At 42.6% G+C, this 13,175-nt stretch overlaps 1 protein-coding gene across 1 annotated transcript; it reads left to right on the top strand.

Moving 5' to 3' along the window:
* Positions 1–240: 240 nt before the first annotated feature.
* Positions 241–4,780, top strand: LOC145864299 (insulin-like growth factor 1 receptor). The gene is made up of 3 exons (XM_082969883.1): positions 241–1,720; positions 2,572–2,761; positions 3,150–4,780. Exons 1-3 carry the CDS (start codon positions 1,627–1,629, stop codon positions 3,565–3,567), a joined length of 702 nt encoding a protein of 233 aa, XP_082826009.1. The 5' UTR covers positions 241–1,626; the 3' UTR covers positions 3,568–4,780.
* Positions 4,781–13,175: the final 8,395 nt, after the last annotated feature.

The following is a 13,175-nucleotide window of genomic DNA, read 5'->3' as shown; positions in this document are numbered from 1 at the left end:
GCTAGTGATACATTACATCAGGATGGCAAGATGCAGTAGATGGTATAGAGTACAGTATATACATATGAGATGAGTAATGTAGGGTATGTAAACATTATATAAAGTGGCATGATATTATCTCATAGAAAAAACGTATAATTTCTCATAAGCCTGTGTTAACCTCAGACCTTCTTTTTGGCGTTTATCCCAAAACCTTATTTCCCAATGAACTTTCTCCATAGCAATGGCTAAACAACCAGAGGTAAGTCATTTCCGTGGTTTTTAGGACTACAAGCTGGTGAGCATCTGTGAGAGGATAAAACAAAGCCACTCCAGGTATTTCTCCAGGTTTTCCTTCCAGCCTAGTAAACCGTAGCAGCCTCCGGTGTGTCTGAACGAAACATAAAGCCTTGTTTACAGCGCTGAATCCATCCCACCGAGCGGACTAAAACCGTGATGTGATCTCTCCAACCGGGAGCCGCTGACTGACGTTGTAAGAGATAAGAAAACGGTTTCAAATCGATTACTAAAAGCAGATATACTACAAGGGTCTGAATCTAAACGAACATTGAAGATATTGAAATCATCCCGTTTCTCCGTGCTGGGAAAATGGATTTAAATTGTTAAGTCTGCCTGTATGAGGGTGAAGACGGAGGAGGGAGACACGGGGGCTGCAGTTTGTTGAATCCATTTTCGTCCTTGGCGGATATTTTGGATCAAACATCATGTGTCTCAGTCGAGGAGGTGTCTTTTTTCATTCATGTGTTATCTAAAGCATACCGCCATCAAAGCCGAACCGAGCCTGCTCTCCCGTCCACGTTGGAGGACTTTCTCCCTCGCCTAGCGAACAGCGCATTCAAGCGAGCAAAGTGGCTTTTTTTTTTTAAGAAATGGAGTCGAAAAGATGCGGATTGTCAAGTGATAGACATTCCTGACGCATGGTTTTCTTTTTCTATAACATTTCATATATCACATGAGTGGTTTTGTCTGTGTTAAACCAAACGTTGAGTGATTTTTTTTTTTTGTGAGATAATTATAGGATAGCGACCGAAGACCGTTGTTTTCCTGCTGGATTGAAACCACCCCGCAGTGGACTCAAGACATTCCGCAACACATTGAGCTTCCGAGTTAGCACCCGAGTTAGCAACGGGGTTAGCATAGGGGTTAGCATCCGAGTTAGCAACGGGGTTAGCAACGGGGTTAGCATCCGAGTTAGCAACGGGGTTAGCATCCGAGTTAGCAACGGAGTTAGCATCCGAGTTAGCAACGGAGTTAGCATAGGGGTTAGCATCCGAGTTAGCAACGGGGTTAGCAACGGAGTTAGCATAGGGGTTGGCAACGGGGTTAGCATCCGAGTTAGCAACGGGGTTAGCAACGGAGTTAGCAACGGAGTTAGCAACGGGGTTAGCAACGGAGTTAGCATCGGGGTTAGCAACGGCTAGCTAGTCTCTGGCTTCCAACGTTACTAACAAGTCAACATTTAGTAATAAAAGTCAGGGAACAACGCTTTTTTTACCTTCTTTTTTTCCCCCAATTTAGTCCACGTTCTTGGTGTTTTTTTTGTGGGCTTGAGAAGAGACCATTAATTAATTGGCTCATATCCCTGTTTTTTGTTTCTGGAGCTGAGAGGAAGTTTATTTTACCGGAATGAAGTCTTTGACAGAAAAGGATCATTTGACCTTGTTCTGTGGTCTGCTGCTGTGTGTCTCCGCGATCTGCCTTCAGCCCGCAAATGGAGAAAGTAAGTGGTTTTAAAAACGTTTTCTAGGTAACTACTAGCTAACTTAATTGATTTTATATATATATATATATATATATATATTATATATATATTATATATATATGCACAACTCCTCTTTGCTCCCACTTGGTCATCTTGTTGTAGAGTTAGACAACCATTGTTGAATGAAATGTAGTGAAAATGGACCTACAGGGACAACCTGGTCTCATCACATGTCGTGTTATTCTGTACGTAAAACCACTTTCTGTTTACTATAATGTGTTACGTTTTTGTATTCATTTGTGGAAGTAACTTATTACGTTTCGTATGATGTTACAAATTTGCAGAAAGTACAATGTTAGACATTGTTTAGAAAATTGATAAGTTACGAATTACAATTAGTTGTGGCTAGCGTTAGCTAGGTGGCTAGCGTTGGTTATGAGTCAGGTTAGGGGAAGGGTTAGCTAACATACTAAGTAGTTGCTAAGTAGCAAAAACGTAGTAAGTCGTTGAAAAGTTACTAAAGTTGTCTGTGATGAGATTCGAACACACAACCTCTGGGTTGCTAGACGTTTGCATTAAACGTCCACCCCGACCAATCACCCTTTTTGCCTTAAGTAACCTTCTCTTATGTAAAAAAAAAAATAATATATATAAATAAATAAATAAATAAATTAAAAACATGTATTTCAATATCCGATGAATATATGATATTATTAGAATAGTGAAATGATTTCAAACTCACCTCTAGCATGAAAGCGATCATTATGTTAGGCTAAGTCTGTTTCTCTAGCTATCTACAATGCTTTATTTGGCCTTAGATGAAATTGAAAAGTACATGAAGTCTCTTCCGTTGTTTTTCCTCTCACCAGTTTGTGGTCCCAGCATCGACATCGGAAATGACATCAGTGAGTTCCGTCGGCTGGAGAACTGTACGATCGTCGAGGGTTACCTCCAGATCCTCCTAATAGGAGACAAGAACTACAACCTCAACCAGGAGGTGTTCCGATCGCTCTCCTTCCCCAAACTCACCATGATCACTGACTACCTGCTGCTGTTCAGGTTAGCGGGCCAGATACACACCTTCTACACGGCCTTCCCTGTAGCTCAGTTGGTAGAGCGTGGTGTTTGCAACGCCAGGGTTGTGGGTTCGATTCCCACGGGGGGGGCCAGCACAGAATTAAAAAAATTAAAATCTATGAAATGTATGCATTCACTACTGTAAGTCGCTCTGGATAAGAGCGTCTGCTAAATGACTAAAATGTAAAAAAAAAATTACAACGTTCTACCTCTCAATGATTTCACTATTATTTTATATCTTTTTGATTATTCCAGCTTGTTTTTCTTTGATCTCTTTTATGTTGTTGTTTTGATGTAAAGTGTGTTGCTTTTTAAAAACATTTTTTTTTAATGCACTTTAAACAAAGTTTTTATTTTTATTTTTATTCAGAGTCTCGGGCCTAGACTCCCTGTCCACCCTGTTCCCTAACCTCACGGTGATCCGAGGGCGAAATCTCTTTTATAATTACGCCCTGGTGATCTTCGAGATGACTTCTCTGAAGGACATCGGCCTCTACAGCCTCCAGAACATCACTAGAGGAGCCATCCGGATCGAGAAGAATCCCGAGCTCTGCTACCTGGACTCGATTGACTGGTCTCTTATCATGGACGCTGAGTTTAATAACTTCATAGCGGGGAATAAACAGAGTAAGGAGTGCGGCGACGTGTGTCCAGGCATCATGGAAGATAGTCGTCAATGCATCAAGACGATCTTCAATGACAACTTCAACTGTCGCTGCTGGACCTCCAACCACTGCCAGAAAGGTAGGAACAGGTTTTCTATCCGTCCGTCCTCGTCCGCTGTTTGAATGAGTGTGGCTAGCTGATTTGGTTTCCTTCACAATGCACTCGATATTTTCTCAAGTGAAGAAGGCTTGTTGCTCGTTTATTTCAACATGCCATGTTTATGTGTATAAAGCTGATATTATCGGCCGACTACGAGGACTGATTTTTTTTATTTTTTTTTAATACGATTTCTGAGAAAATGCTGAATAATTTATATCTGTCCTGAAGGAGGGCGCTCTTTACATGGCTGTAAACCTATCTTTCCTTGGCGTGGTAGAGCGATACTGAACGCTATCGCCCAATGAAAGTAGACCAGTCAAAGAGGAGAGTGAACTAACTGCTACTGCTTCTAGGGTGAGGGCTGAGTAGACTGAAGCTTGTCAGCTCAATAAAGTGGCGGAAATGTGGACTGACCATTAGGGGTGTCAATGTTAATAAAGACATTGGGATCTTCAATTCGTAAGTCGCTCTGGATAAGAGCGTCTGCTAAATGACGTAAATGTTTAAAATTACGGGGAAAAAATCCATAAATGAAAAACGAGGTGTGTGTGTAACCGATGTGAAATGGCTAGTTAGTTAGCGGTGGTGCGCGCTAATAGCGTTTCAATCAGTGACGTCACTCGCTCTGAGACTTGAAGTAGGGTTTCCCCTTGCGTTGCAAGGGCCGCGGCTTTTGTGGCGCGATGGGTAACGATGCTTCGTGGGGTGTCAGTTGTTGATGTGTGCAGAGGGTCCCTGGTTCGAGCACGGGTTGGGGCGAAGAGAGGGAAGGAACCTACACTGTTACATGTGTATATAGACAAAATGTAATTCACAGTACTGTTATCACAAAAGTAACAAGCCCCGATTTGTCATAAAGTAGAAAATAATTCTCTCTGAGACGTTAAATGAGAAGGTGATGAGGTGCGGACTCTGAGAGGTGGAACTGAGCTACAGTGACTGTACAGGGGCAATGATGAGAGAGGCAACGTGAGACCCAACCTGTTGTTGACAGAAGTGCGATAATGGACGTAGTGAGAAAAATCACAGCGCTGATTACAGAAATGATTGCAGTTGATATTCAGCCATTGTCAATGGTAGAGGATGTCTCCTTCAGTACCCTAATGGCATATCTAAAACCAGACTACAGGATGTCTCCTTCATATCTAAAACCAGACTACAGGATGTCTCCTTCATATCTAAAACCAGACTACAGGATGTCTCCTTCATATCTAAAACCAGACTACAGGATGTCTCCTTCAGCTCGGAGCCCCACTACAGCTGGCTCCTTCATATCTAAAACCAGACTACAGGATGTCCCCTTCATATCTAAAACCAGACTACAGGATGCCATGTGGAAAAACCGAGACACAACAGAGAACATTCTATTCTGGTTAGAGCCAGTTTGCGCTGTTCTGTTAAGGGAGTAGTTACACAGCGTTGTACGAGATCTTCAGTTTCTTGGCAATTTCTCGCATAGAATAGCCTTAATTTCTCAGAACAAGAATAGACTGACGAGTTTCAGAAGAAAGTTCTTTGTTTCTGGCCATTTTGAGTTTGTAATCGAACCCACAAATGCTGATGCTCCAGATACTCAACTAGTCTAAAGAAGGACAGTTTTATTGCTTCTTTAAATCAGAACAGCAGTTTTCAGCTGTGCTAACAGAATTGCAAAAGGGTTTTCTAATGATCAATTAGCCTTTTAACCTCTATGGGCTAGGTGGGACGCAAGCGTCCCACCCGTGGTGCACTCCATCAACAGCAGGTGCATTTCAAGAGCGGCAAATTTGAATCCAAATAAATGTCAAAATTCAAATTTTTCAAACATACAACTATTTTACACCCTTTGAAAGATAAACATCTCCTTAATCTAACCACGTTTTACGATTTCAAAAAGGTTTTACGGCGAAAGCATAAATTTAGAGTATGTTAGGACAGTACATTTACAAGAGTTGTGTGTAATGTTTTGTCAATTCAAAGACAGGGTCACCAAAACCATAAAACCAGCTAAAATGATGCACTAACCTTTTACAATCTCCATCAGATGACACTCCTAGGACATTATGTTAGACAATGCATGCATTTTTAGTTCTATCAAGTTCATATTTATATCCAAAAACAGCGTTTTACTATGGCATTGATGTTGAGGAAATCGTTTCCCTTCAATAACCGGCAGTCAAGTCAGTACCACAAATTAAATAATTAAAATTAGAAAACATTGGTAAAATATTATATTGTCATTTAAAGAATTATAAATTTACATCTCTTGAACGCAATCAACTTGCCAGATTTAAAAATAACCTTACTGGGAAATCACACTTTGCAATAATCTGAGCACTGCGCCCAGAAAAATACGCGTTGCGATACAGACCAGCTGTCATGTTGGGGAGATCTAAAATCGAAAATACTATGTAAATAATCCATTACCTTTGATTCTCTTCATCAGATGTCACTTCCAGGTATCACAGGTCCATAACGAATGTAGTTTTGTTCAAAAAAGCTCATCATTTATGTCCAAAAATCTCCGTCTTGTTAGCACATGATCTAAGCCCGCCGGACTGCACTTCATGAACGAGGGGAAAAAATATATTTACGTTCGTTCAAACATGTCAAACGTTGTATAGCATAAATTATTAGGGCCTTTTTTAACCAGAACATGAATAATATTCAAGGTGGACGAATGCATTCTCTTTTATAACGTATTGGAACGAGGGTACCCAACATGAACTCGCGCGCCAGGTGTCTAATGGGCCATCATCGTTCCATGGCTCTTGTTCGGTCAGATCTCCCTCCAGAAGACTCAAAACACTTTGTAAAGGCTGGTGACATCTAGTGGAAGCAATAGGAAGTGCCAAAATATTCCTCAACCCCTGTGTTTTTCAATGGCATAGGTTTAAAGGTAATACAACACATCAGGTATCCACTTCCTGTCAGAAAATGTCTCAGGGTTTTGCCTGCCAAATGAGTTCTGTTATACTCACAGACACCATTCAAACAGTTTTAGAAAATGTAGGGTGTTTTCTATCCATATATAATAAGTATATGCATATTCTAGTTACTGGGTAGGATTAGTAACCAGATTAAATCGGGTACATTTTTTTATCCAGCCGTGCAAATACTGCCCCCTAGCCCCAACAGGTTATTAAAATGATCAACTTGGATTAGCTAACACAACACAGTAAGGTTTTCACCCCAAACAGCAAGCAAACGGAAGTCCGCTTTGACATCCATTGATAATTTACCGTCGTTTTTCAATGTATTTGAAAAAAATCTATCCAGCTCTCTCTCTTCGATAACCACTCGGCGCGAAAGGAAAAAAATGTCCTGCTCTGATCCAGTGGAAACGTCATAAAATAGGCCTACCTGATTTAATCTGTGCTTAAATTGGACTGAAATAGGTTCCGGTACTCATTTTGGGTGCGGCTACTGTTTTATATTTAAGTACAGGAACTCCACAATACTTTTGAGCTGATATTCTGTAATAGAAACTGAAGGAACTGAAGCAGTAGAAGTGTGAGGTGCCGGTACTCGGCTACGGTGAGCTCCTGTCCAAGTCTCCGGCGCTACTTCTTATCCCGTAAATAACAGCGCTGGAAACCTGAGGGCCCAGAATATTTTATACATGTTGCAAGTTCGCTAACGCAAGCTTTGGGCCGGACCCAAGTTTTATAGTTGATACAATGTTTTAAGTTAGTTGCAGACAGGCCATATGTAACACATGTGATTTTATAGGATATTCATTTTTATCAGTATATTTTCTACCTGCAGGCTACAATGTTTTTATTTGTTGGCTTTATGTGGGCTATTTTTTACGTAGTTGGAATTAGCAATAGAAGTTACTTTTTAGGTTTGTGTCATTTTAATTCAGATTTGTATAGAACTTTGATTAATCAAATGACAGTGATTTTTGATATATGAAGATGTTATTATAAATTAAATGTTTCACAATTGTAATATGAAAACCATAACTGGCACACAGATCGGTAGAAGATAAATTGGCATTCAACATGAAAGGTTGCCGACCCCGGGTGTAGCCAATTACCGGCAACTTCATGAGAGTAATGGCAGAATATGTGAAAGCCAGCTGAAGCGGGAGGAGAATAGTTGGGTCAGGTAAAGTGTTTTTTTATATAAAAATGTCTCTATCTAGATCTCTAGCACCCTCTTGAGGCATTTGTCTTATTTCATCAAACCGTAAGCTTAAAGCATCAGACAAGCTCAATGCATATAGTTGATTTTATTAAAACACATAGGTGTGTGTGTGGGTGTGTGTGTGTGTGTGTGTGTGTGTGTGTGTGTGTGTGTGTGTGTGTGGAAAAATACACGGCAACAGGTCCTCTCTATCGATCAAATCTAACCGTTATTTGACCAGGTTAGTATCATTGAGATTTCAATAAAGAGAGACCTGGCCAGAATAGCAGCAATTTCAGACACATTTACAACATCAAACACAGAAAACATTTAACAGGAAGATGGTTTGGGAAAGTGTGGTGCAACTAGGGGTCAGAACATTGACAGACCCACAACTTAATTTTCCATCATAGTGTTTAACCTTATTGAAAGAGATCCTGACATTTCAGGACCTTTTGGAAGTTTGTTCCAAGCAGAGAACTGAATATCTTTTTTACCTCCCTCTGTACGGGCCTAGGGGCTCAACAAAACAGTCATGTCAGCACAGCTGATACGTTTTCATTTGTCTGCTGGACAAGGTACACTGAACAAGAAATATAAACACTACATGCAACAATTTCAAAGATTTTACTGAGTTACAGTTCATGTAAGGAAATCAGTCTATTGAAATAAATTAAGCCCTAATCTATGGATTTCACAAGACTGGGAATACAGATACCTTGGATGGATCAGAAAACCAGTCAGTATCTGGTGTGACCACCATTTGCTTCATGCAGTGCAACACATCTCCTTCGCGTAGGGTTGATCAGGCTGTTTATTGTGGCCTGTGTTGTCCCACTCCTCTTCAATGACTGCGAATTTCCTGGATATTGGTGGGAACTGGAACACGCTTTTGTACACGTCGATCCAGAGCATCCTGAACATGCTCAACGGGTGACATGTCTGGAAGAAGAACTGGGATGTTTTCAGCTTCCAGGAATTGTGGGTCTTGGGTCCGTATAACACTGAAACATGAGGGGATTGTGGGTCTTGGGTCCGTATAACACTGAAACATGAGGGGATTGTGGGTCTTGGGTCCGTATAACACTGAAACATGAGGGGATTGTGGGTCTTGGGTCCGTATAACACTGAAACATGAGGGGATTGTGGGTCTTGGGTCCGTATAACACTGAAACATGAGGGGATTGTGGGTCTTGGGTCCGTATAACACTGAAACATGAGGGGATTGTGTACATGGGTCCGTATAATACTGAAACATGAGGGGATTGTGGGTCTTGGGTCCGTATAACACTGAAACATGAGGGGATTGTGGGTCTTGGGTCCGTATAACACTGAAACATGAGGGGATTGTGGGTCTTGGGTCCGTATAACACTGAAACATGAGGGGATTGTGGGTCTTGGGTCCGTATAACACTGAAACATGAGGGGATTGTGTACATGGGTCCGTATAACACTGAAACATGAGGGGATTGTGGGTCTTGGGTCCGTATAACACTGAAACATGAGGGGATTGTGGGTCTTGGGTCCGTATAACACTGAAACATGAGGGGATTGTGTACATGGGTCCGTATAATACTGAAACATGAGGGGATTGTGGGTCTTGGGTCCGTATAACACTGAAACATGAGGGGATTGTGGGTCTTGGGTCCGTATAACACTGAAACATGAGGGGATTGTGGGTCTTGGGTCCGTATAACACTGAAACATGAGGGGATTGTGGGTCTTGGGTCCGTATAACACTGAAACATGAGGGGATTGTGTACATGGGTCCGTGCATTATAACACTGAAACATGAGGGGATTGTGTACATGGGTCCGTGCATTATAATACTGAAACATGAGGGGATTGTGGGTCTTGGGTCCGTATAACACTGAAACATGAGGGGATTGTGTACATGGGTCCGTGCATTATAACACTGAAACATGAGGGGATTGTGTACATGGGTCCGTATAATACTGAAACATGAGGGGATTGTGTCCATGGGTCCGTATAACACTGAAACATGAGGGGATTGTGTACATGGGTCCGTGCATTATAACACTGAAACATGAGGGGATTGTGGGTCTTGGGTCCGTATAACACTGAAACATGAGGGGATTGTGGGTACATGGGTCCGTATAACACTGAAACATGAGGGGATTGTGTACATGGGTCCGTGCATTATAACACTGAAACATGAGGGGATTGTGTACATGGGTCCGTATAACACTGAAACATGAGGGGATTGTGTACATGGGTCCGTATAACACTGAAACATGAGGGGATTGTGGGTCTTGGGTCCGTATAACACTGAAACATGAGGGGATTGTGGGTCTTGGGTCCGTATAACACTGAAACATGAGGGGATTGTGGGTCTTGGGTCCGTATAACACTGAAACATGAGGGGATTGTGTACATGGGTCCGTGCATTATAACACTGAAACATGAGGGGATTGTGTACATGGGTCCGTGCATTATAATACTGAAACATGAGGGGATTGTGGGTCTTGGGTCCGTATAACACTGAAACATGAGGGGATTGTGTACATGGGTCCGTGCATTATAACACTGAAACATGAGGGGATTGTGTACATGGGTCCGTGCATTATACTACTGAAACATGAGGGGATTGTGGGTCTTGGGTCCGTATAACACTGAAACATGAGGGGATTGTGTACATGGGTCCGTGCATTATAACACTGAAACATGAGGGGATTGTGTACATGGGTCCGTGCATATAATACTGAAACATGAGGGGATTGTGGGTCCTTGGGTCCGTATAACACTGAAACATGAGGGGATTGTGTACATGGGTCCGTGCATTATAACACTGAAACATGAGGGGATTGTGTACATGGGTCCGTATAACACTGAAACATGAGGGGATTGTGTACATGGGTCCGTATAACACTGAAACATGAGGGGATTGTGGGTCTTGGGTCCGTATAACACTGAAACATGAGGGGATTGTGTACATGGGTCCGTATAACACTGAAACATGAGGGGATTGTGTACATGGGTCCGTGCATTATAACACTGAAACATGAGGGGATTGTGTACATGGGTCCGTGCATTATAACACTGAAACATGAGGGGATTGTGTACATGGGTCCGTATAACACTGAAACATGAGGGGATTGTGTACATGGGTCCGTATAACACTGAAACATGAGGGGATTGTGGGTCTTGGGTCCGTATAACACTGAAACATGAGGGGATTGTGTACATGGGTCCGTGCATTATAACACTGAAACATGAGGGGATTGTGTACATGGGTCCGTGCATTATAACACTGAAACATGAGGGGATTGTGTACATGGGTCCGTGCATTATAACACTGAAACATGAGGGGATTGTGTACATGGGTCCGTGCATTATAACACTGAAACATGAGGGGATTGTGTACATGGGTCCGTGCATTATAATACTGAAACATGAGGGGATTGTGTACATGGGTCCGTGCATTATAACACTGAAACATGAGGGGATTGTTGCAGATGTGTGGCACGACAACGGGCCTCAGGATCTCATCACAGTATCCCTGTGCATTAAAAGTGCCATCGATAAAATGCAATTGTGTTCGTTGTCCGTAGCTTATGCCTGCCCCATACCATAACCCCACCTCCACCATGGGGCCCATACCATAACCCCACCTCCACCATGGGGCCCATACCATAACCCCACCTCCACCATGGGACCCATACCATAACCCCACCTCCACCATGGGACCCATACCATAACCCCACCGCCACCATGGGACCCATACCATAACCCCACCTCCACCATGGGGCCCATACCATAACCCCACCTCCACCATGGGGCCCATACCATAACCCCACCGCCACCATGGGCCCCATACCATAACCCCACCTCCACCATGGGGCCCATACCATAACCCCACCGCCACCATGGGACCCATACCATAACCCCACCGCCACCATGGGACTTGCCCACACGACACCAACTGCCTGGTACAGTTTAAAACCAGGATTCATCCGTGAGGAGCTTCTCCAGTGGCCATCGAAGGTTCACTTGTCCACTGAAGTTGGTTATGACTAGGGATGCACGATATACCGGTGAACATATGGGAATCGGACGATCATTAGCTAAAAATGCCAACATCGGTATCGGCCGATTTTTATTTATTTATTTATTTTTTTGTCTAGTTTAACGGCGACGTTAAAAACCGATGTCAAAGCTACCGTGCATACCTATGTAACGTAGGTACGTGACGTAATGAAGCCATGTACAATTTGGCGCTACACGTGCATCACAGCATTCCTAACCTCGCCCACAATGTCTGCTGTGTGGATCGAGCTGTCAACAAGTCCAGCAGTCATTTGAAAGAGTAAGAACATTTCAGCGAAACGACTCAAAGGCGAAATCCATTAAAGCCACGATAATGTAATTCATTGCCCTTTGACAATCAACCGTTCTCTGTCGTGGGTGATGTTGGCTTTCGTCGACTGGTCGAGCTCCAGTACACGCTACCAAGTGCGCTATTTTTCAGATGTTTTCCTACCGGTGTTACACAGTAATAGCGTCACTGCTAGTAGCTTCACGACATACTATGGAACGCCGTTTGGGTCTTTACGTGTCAAAACATATACAGTAGCACTGCCCAAGCTGTATTAAAATATACAGTAGCACTGCCCAAGCTGTATTAAAATATACAGTAGCACTGCCCAAGCTGTATTAAAATATACAGTAGCACTGCCAAGCTGTATTAAAATATACAGTAGCACTGCCAAGCTGTATTCATTTTTTAAAATTGTATTTATTTATTTCACCTTTATTTAACCAGGTAGGCAAGTTGAGAACAAGTTCTCATTTACAACTGCGACCTGGCCAAGATAAAGCAAAGCAGTTCGATAACATACAAAAACACAGAGTTACACATGGAGCAAAACAACATACAATCAATGATGCAGTAGAAAAAAAATTTCAAATAAGACTATATACAATGTGAGAAAATGATGTGAGATAAGGGAGGTAAAGGCAAAAAAATGCCGTGGTGGCAAAGTAAATAAAGTATAGCAAGAAAAACACTGGAATGGTAGATTTGTAGTTTGAAGAAAGTTCAGAGATAAAATAGAAATAATATGGTGCAAAGGAGCAAAATAAATAAATACAGTAGGGGAAGAGGTAGTAGTTTGGGCTAAATTATAGATGGGCTATGTACAGGTGCAGTGATCTGGGAGCTGCTCTGACAGCTGGTGCTTAAAGCTAGTGAGGGAGATAAGTGTTTCCAGTTTCAGAGATTTTTGTAGTTCGTTCCAGTCATTGGCAGCAGAGAACTGGAAGGAGAGACGACCAAAGGAGGAGTTGGCTTTAGGGGTGACCAGAGAGATATACCTGCTGGAGCGCGTGCTACAGGTGGGTGCTGCTATGGTGACCAGTGAGCGGAGATAAGGGGGGACTTTACCTAGCAGGGTCTTGTAGATGACCTGGAGCCAATGTGTTTGGCGACGATTATGAAGCGAAGGCCAGCCAACGAGAGCGTACAGGTCGCAGTGGTGGGTAGTATATGAGGCTTTGGTGA

This window comes from Salmo salar, chromosome 26 (genome assembly GCF_965601325.2).
Source record: "Salmo salar chromosome 26, fSalSal1, whole genome shotgun sequence".
NCBI lineage: Eukaryota > Metazoa > Chordata > Actinopteri > Salmoniformes > Salmonidae > Salmo > Salmo salar.
The sequence above is the reverse complement of the archived record's forward strand: the minus strand, read 5'-3'. Positions and strand labels throughout refer to the sequence as shown.

Coding starts and splice junctions, on each gene's coding strand:
- LOC145864299 (XM_082969883.1), top strand. CDS start 1,627: ATGAAGTCTTTGACAGAAAAGGATCATTTGACCTTGTTCTGTGGTCTG. Junction 1,721..2,571: donor TCAGCCCGCAAATGGAGAAA/GTAAGTGGTTTT, acceptor TCCTCTCACCAG/TTTGTGGTCCCAGCATCGAC. Junction 2,762..3,149: donor GACTACCTGCTGCTGTTCAG/GTTAGCGGGCCA, acceptor ATTTTTATTCAG/AGTCTCGGGCCTAGACTCCC.